This window comes from Bombina bombina, chromosome 5 (genome assembly GCF_027579735.1).
Source record: "Bombina bombina isolate aBomBom1 chromosome 5, aBomBom1.pri, whole genome shotgun sequence".
Taxonomy (NCBI): Eukaryota; Metazoa; Chordata; class Amphibia; order Anura; family Bombinatoridae; genus Bombina; species Bombina bombina.
The window spans coordinates 112328067-112335039 of record NC_069503.1 but is presented as its reverse complement, the minus strand read 5'-3'; the positions used below and the strand labels follow the sequence as shown (position 1 = coordinate 112335039).

At 33.1% G+C, this 6973-nt stretch overlaps 1 protein-coding gene across 1 annotated transcript in view; it reads right to left on the bottom strand.

Moving 5' to 3' along the window:
* Window positions 1-3697: 3697 nt before the first annotated feature.
* Window positions 3698-6973, bottom strand: part of LOC128661371 (uncharacterized) — a 302587-nt gene continuing 299311 nt past the window's right edge. The window contains exon 8 of the mRNA XM_053715634.1: window positions 3698-6433. Within this exon, the coding sequence (XP_053571609.1) occupies window positions 4526-6433 (1908 nt within the window). The 3' untranslated portion in view covers window positions 3698-4525. The remainder of the gene's footprint in view (window positions 6434-6973) is intronic.

Sequence of the window (6973 nt, the reverse complement as noted above, 5' to 3'; positions counted from 1 at the left end):
AGAGGATTGTCTTTTGCCCCTAACAAAAGTATTGATAAATTCCAAGTCTATATCGACTTTCAAAGATTTATTAGGAATATCACATTAAAAAGGTTTTTTGCTAATAAGGAGACTAAATATGCAGAGAAACATAAGGGGATTCTGATGGGGGATGATGTTAATGCTTTAGAATCCCTAAATGCACTACAAAAAGAATCCAATATGGAACAAAGCAGTGAAATAGAAAATGAAATCTGTATCCATAGTGATAAGAAAAAACAGTCCACTTTTTATCCAACTTATGCCCAAGGAGAATATATTAAAACTTTTAAAAATCTAGTGGAAAAGGATTTGGAGAAATTAAATGTGGACACAGAGATAGCTGATAATTTGACTAAAAATGAAAGAGTGAGCTTGAAAAAACTGATGGATAATACAAATATAAGTATACGCCCTGCAGATAAGGGCGGGGGTATTGTTATCCAAGATAGGGATACATATGTAATGGAAGCACTACGCTTGCTAGGGGATATTGAAACTTATAACAAATTAAAAAGTGATCCAACTAATATATTTTTGAAAGATCTAGAAACATTGTTAAGAAATGGTTTGGATGAAAAAATATTAACTAATGATGAATTCAAATTTTTATACCAGGACCATCCAAAAATTGCAACAATGTATCATCTACCAAAAATACATAAAACGCTTATAAATCCACCTGGTAGGCCCATAGTCTCTGGGATTGATTCCCTTACTGCAAATATCTCTAGTTATGTTGATTATTTCCTAAACCCACTAGTTCCAGATTTGAAATCACACTTAAAGGATAGCATACATCTAATACATGAACTAAAGAATGTGAAGTGGAAAGAAGGGATGTACCTTATTACATGTGATGTTACATCCCTCTACACTATAATTAAACATGATTTAGGTGTAGAGGCATGTAAATATTTTCTAACAAAAAAAGGTACGTTCCCAAACAAACAAATACAATTCCTTGAGAAATGCATCAGATATGTGTTAGAGCATAACTATTTTTTATTTGATAAAATATTTTACCATCAGAAATGCGGTACAGCGATGGGGACGAAATTCGCCCCATCATATGCAAATCTGTTTATGGGATTGTTTGAGGATAGATTAATTTGGAATGAAGGTAATATTTATAAGGAACAGATTGTATTTTATAAGCGCTTCATTGATGATGTGTTTATGATTTGGGGAGGGTCTGAGGATGAAGCTAATAAGTTTTTAGAGTATTTAAATTTTAATGAGTATAATGTAAGTCTGGTCAGTAACATCCAAACCCAATGCATTGATTTTTTAGATTTAAGTATTTTTATAGAAAATAATGAAATTTTAACAAAAAATTTTAGAAAAGATGTAGACAGTAATGGTCTGCTCCATGCGAAAAGCGGACATTACAGTAAATGGATAAAAAATATCCCAAAAAGCCAATTTACAAGAATTAGGCGCAACTGTTCTAAAATCACTGATTACAAACAAGAGGCGGATATTTTGTGTAAAAAATTTGTATCACGATCATACAATGAGACAGATCTCACCAAAATAATGTCTGCTGTTGAAATGGATGATAGGGAGAAGTTACTGGGAAACAAGAAAAAATTGATAGATGCAAATAAAAATCCACCAACAGTAAAATTTATAACTCAGTATGGGGAGGGAGTGAACAAAGTAAAAGGGGTTCTCAATAAATATTGGTCGGTGCTAACAAGTGATCCATTATTGAATAAAGTACTTGACAGCAAACCCAATTTGGTTTTTAAAAAGAATACTAATTTAAAGAATTTAGTTGCCCCAAGTAAACTTAGAGATGTAAATAAAACAAATAGAGACTCGAAAACTAACCCCCAAAAAATGTTTTTAAAACTAAATGGAACATATAAATGCAATAAATCTCGCTGCCCAATGTGCAAGAATATTAGCTCACAAAGATCAATAATTAAATCAAATACAACGGGGCAGGAATTTAAAGTAAAAAATTTCATCACCTGTAAAAGTGTGTATGTAGTGTATTTATTAGAATGTGGGTGTGGCCTGCAATATGTGGGCAGGACCAAAAGAATTCTATCCAAAAGGTTCAGTGAACATTCTGCAAATATTAAAAAATCATTCTTAAAACATAGTGTCCCAAGACATTTTGCAGAAAAACATAATTGTGATCCTTCTAGTCTGACCATTAAGGGGATAGAAATTGTTCCTAAAGACCCTATGGGGGGTGATCGCTTATTAAAATTGAGAAGGAGGGAAACCTTTTGGATCCACAAATTAGGCACCCTCGCTCCTAAGGGTTTGAATGTGGATATAGATATTACAGCGTTTATATAGTGTCTGAAAAAATTTATTAGTATTCACTATCTCTAGAAATGTGATAAAGGTGTAGAGAAGTATGGGACATCCCTTAAAAAGTTCTTTGACATTTCAGAGTTTATAATTTATTATTTATTTTAACATAAGTAACTTATTTAAATGAAATATTCTAACTCTGTTTTGAATGAATACTTTTAATGTTTTAATGTTTTGCACAAAATCTAGATTATAAATCAATTCTGTAAATGAATTAATTATTTTTAACTTTTTAATAGGATTGACGTGTACATATTAACATACAGTTAGAATGTATTTTAAAATAATTTTTCAAAACACTTGGTGTATATTAATTATTGTACAATTGAATGTTTTTATGCACAACGTCAATCACCAAAAAATATATGTTTTTATTCAATGAGGTGTTTTTAAAGTATATTGAATGATGCAATTGAATGTACTATATATGATGTTATAATTATTGCCTAAGTTGGAGCTAATAATGTATTATATTTTGTACTAAAATGTATTGGTGTATTGCCCGGAGCTGATACAAAAGGATAATATCAAATTAAGTATAGTTTTCATTTGAAGAGCTACTCTTTTGACAGCAGGGGGCACTAGTATCGCATCAGTACAAATAGGAGCCTTTTGTAAGCATTTGGTACTCTTGAGAAAGCCGCCAGAAGGGGCGGGGAAACGCGTTGAGGCGCCGAATGCTTGAATCTGAACTGTTTGACAGTTGACGAAGTAGAGAGGTGTGATTGAAATCTCGCGGCAGTAGATCGGGTGGTGACGTCACACGCCGAGTCTTGCAAGGATACAGCCGTGAGAGAAGCACCGGAATACTCTTCATGTTTGATGCTATGTGCTTGACTTATTTGGAAATTTTGTGAGTAGATTTTAATTGCGTGCTAATAAAAAGTGAAAATTAAACTTAAATGTATTGGAAAGAACATGACATTTCCAACAACTTTTCAATTTAATTATATTATCATTTGTGCTTGGTTCTCTTAGTGTCCTTTGTTAAAGAGTAACCCTGTGTGAACTCATGAGCGTGCATGTGTCTTCAGACAGCAGAGCTTGCAACAACATATATAGAATTGTTATACATAGTTACAAACACTGCCGCACAGAGTGCTAAATACATGTGCATGCCCCTAAGCTCATATTAGCCTCCTAGGTTTACTCTTTAACAAATTATACTAAAAGAACAAAGCAAATTATATAACAGAAGTAAATTGGAAAGTTGGGTAAAATTGCTGCTCTGAATTATCAGCGTTTAACTTTCATTGTCAGATTTGGCTTCTGTATTTGATGATGTTTTCCTAATTATTCTGTGATATTGTGTTTTTAATTATACAAAAAACACAAAATACTGGTCTGGATTACAATCACTTTTTATTTGCAGGAAAAACCATTACATCATTATATAGTCAAAAGGAGCATTACATGATATCTGCACACAATGGTATAAATATACCTAACACTTGTGCTCTTGATACAAAGGGATTTATCAGATATATAATGTTCCCTTTTAGTTATAGTAGCCATTTAAATTAAACTGATTATGATCACGTATGTTACTGATATTGTGTCTCATTAAATAAAATCAGTTTCCCCTCAGTAATTCCTCTGGTATATAACATGTACAATGCTAAGCATCTATTGCTATAAGAAAAGGTTTATCCACATGATGTGAACATTAAATATATCTCCCAGATGTCAATTATTTGAGACTGATCTTGTTTATTTAAGTTTCTAAAGCTCTATTCATATAAAGACTCCTTTATTCTGTAAATATAATTATTTTCCCACCTATGTAAATCAAATGTACAACTCCTAACACTGGCATATTAATAAACACTGGGGGTGCTTTGGTGGTGAATGGTTGTGTAAACTGGTCAGTATGAGGACAGATTTGTATATTCCTGTGTGGTGTTTGTATTCTATAGCATTGATATGAGAGAAACCGAGGTGCACATATATAGAGGAACAAAGGACAGCAGGAGAGCACTTCCAATCTGGGGCTTTTATAACTGGGATTTATAAAGTATTATTTACAATAACATCTATTTTGATGCATCTATTTAGAGTGTGTGTCCTCTTTAGGATATTTGTAAAATGGTTTGTACACTGTATATAAAGTTTGTGTGTAAATATTTGGTGTTTTGTTATACCGGATTTCAATAAAAAAAACTTTTTACACTTTCTAAACATGTGAAAGGTTTCTTCCCTTGTGAATCATTTGATGCTTTTTCAGATTACTTATTTGTGTAAAACTTTTTCCACACTCTGTACACGTGAAAGGCTTTTCCCCTGTGTGAATCCTTTCATGTTTTTTCAGACTGCTTATTTGTGTAAAACTTTTTCCACACTCTTTACACGTGAAAGGCTTTTCTCCTGTGTGAATCCTTTCATGAGTTTTCAGACTACTTATTCGTGTAAAACTTTTTCCACACTCTTTACACGTGAAAGGCTTTTCCCCTGTGTGAATCTTTTTATGTTTTCTCAAATTACTATTATCTGTAAAACTTTTTCCACACTCTGTACATTTGAATGGCTTTTCTCCTGTGTGAATCATTTGATGCTTTTTCAGATTACTTATTTGTATAAAACTTTTTCCACACTCTGTACACGTGAAAGGCTTTTCCCCTGTGTGAATCCTTTCATGTTTTTTCAGACTGCTTATTTGTGTAAAACTTTTTCCACACTCTGTACATGTGAAAGGCTTTTCTCCTATGTGAATCATTTCATGAGTTTTCAGATCACTCTTTTGTATAAAACTTTTTCCACACTCTGTACATGTGAAAGGCTTTTCTCCTATGTGAATCCTTTCATGAGTTTTCAGACTACTTATTCGTGTAAAACTTTTTCCACACTCTGTACATGTGAAAGGTTTTTCTCCTGTGTGAATCCTTTCATGAGTTGTCAGACAATTCATTTGTGTAAAACTTGTTCCACACTCTGTACATGTGAAAGGCTTTTCTCCTCTGTGAATCCTTTCATGCATTTTCAGACTACTTATTCGTGTAAAACTTTTTCCACACTCTGTACATGTGAAAGGCTTTTCCCCTGTGTGAATCTTTTCATGTTTTCTCAGATTACTATTTTCTGTAAAACTTTTTCCACACTCTGAACATTTGAATGGCTTTTCTCCTGTGTGAATCCTTTCATGCTTCTTCAGATAACTCTTTTTTGTAAAACTTTTTCCACACTCTGTACATGTGAAAGGCTTTTCCCCTGTGTGACTCCTTTCATGAGTTTTCAGACTACTATTTTCTGTAAAACTTTTTCCACACTCTGTACATGTGAAAGGCTTTTCTCCTATGTGAATCCTTTCATGAGTTTTCAGACTACTTATTCGTGTAAAACGTTTTCCACACTCTGTACATATGAAAGGCTTTTCCCCTGTGTGACTCCTTTCATGAGTTTTCAGACTACTTATTTGTGTAAAATGTTTTCCACACTCTGTACATATGAAAGGCTTTTCCCCTGTGTGACTCCTTTCATGAGTTGTCAGACAATTCATTTGTGTAAATTTTTTTCCACACTCTGTACATGTGAAAAGCTTTTCTCCTGTGTGATTCTTTTTATGAGTTTTCAGATTATTCATTTGTGTAAAACTTTTGCCACACTCTGTACAGCTAAATGATTTCTCCCCTGTGTGGGTCCTTTCATGAGCTATAAGTTTTGTAATTTGTATAAAACATTTGTCACACTCAGGACATGTGTGTGGCTTCTTACCTGTGTGAATTTTGGGATGTTCTAGGAGATGAGACTTATATCTAAAGCTTTTCTCACATTCTGTAGATATGAAAGGTCTCTCCTTTGTATGAATCATTTGGCTAGACTGTAGACTTTTCTCTTCTTTAAATTTTTTTGAAAACTCAGTAAATGTTTGTGGCTTATCCTCAGGGATAATCATTTCACTAGATAAGGCATAAATGTTGTCCTCTTGTTTGATGACTAAATTACTCTCTGTACATAATGATTGCTGCCCAGTTCCTGCCAATTCACCATCTCTTTTAAATAACTGCTGTGATTTCCCCAATGTTTGTGAATATTCATTAGTGTCTAAAAATGTTGGAGTCTGTGGTATCATTCTGATGCTTCCTGTAGTGACTACATAAAAAGAAATGAAATAAAGAAAAATAACAATATTTATTATTTATAATATAATCCATCTCAATAAAAAATCATATTCTTTTATACGTAACAACATGTCTTCCATTTTGTGTTTATTTTTAAATGTATTTACCTGTAAATCACAAATTAAAAAAATGACAACAAAGAATGTTGCATAATGTTCTCAGCCAGGGAACAAGTACATATGTATTCTGGGCAAGAGAGGTGGCACCCACCATCCTCATTTAACATTGCACAAGCAACTGCACATACAGTGCTGCATGGTCATGCTCAACAAGTTGGGTGAGAACATGATGTCTTAATTATCACAGACTATTAATCAGTGTGAGATGTTTTCAGAGGGTAAGAAGCAGTGATTTTACAATACTTTTAAGCTTTCAGCTGTGGTTGTTTAATTTATATAAACAGCCAAAAACTTTATTAGTTTAATAATATTTACTGCAAAATTAAGCACACAAATCAGGGGTGGTTCTGGGGTGGGAACACTCACTGGGAACAAGGTAGTCATTTA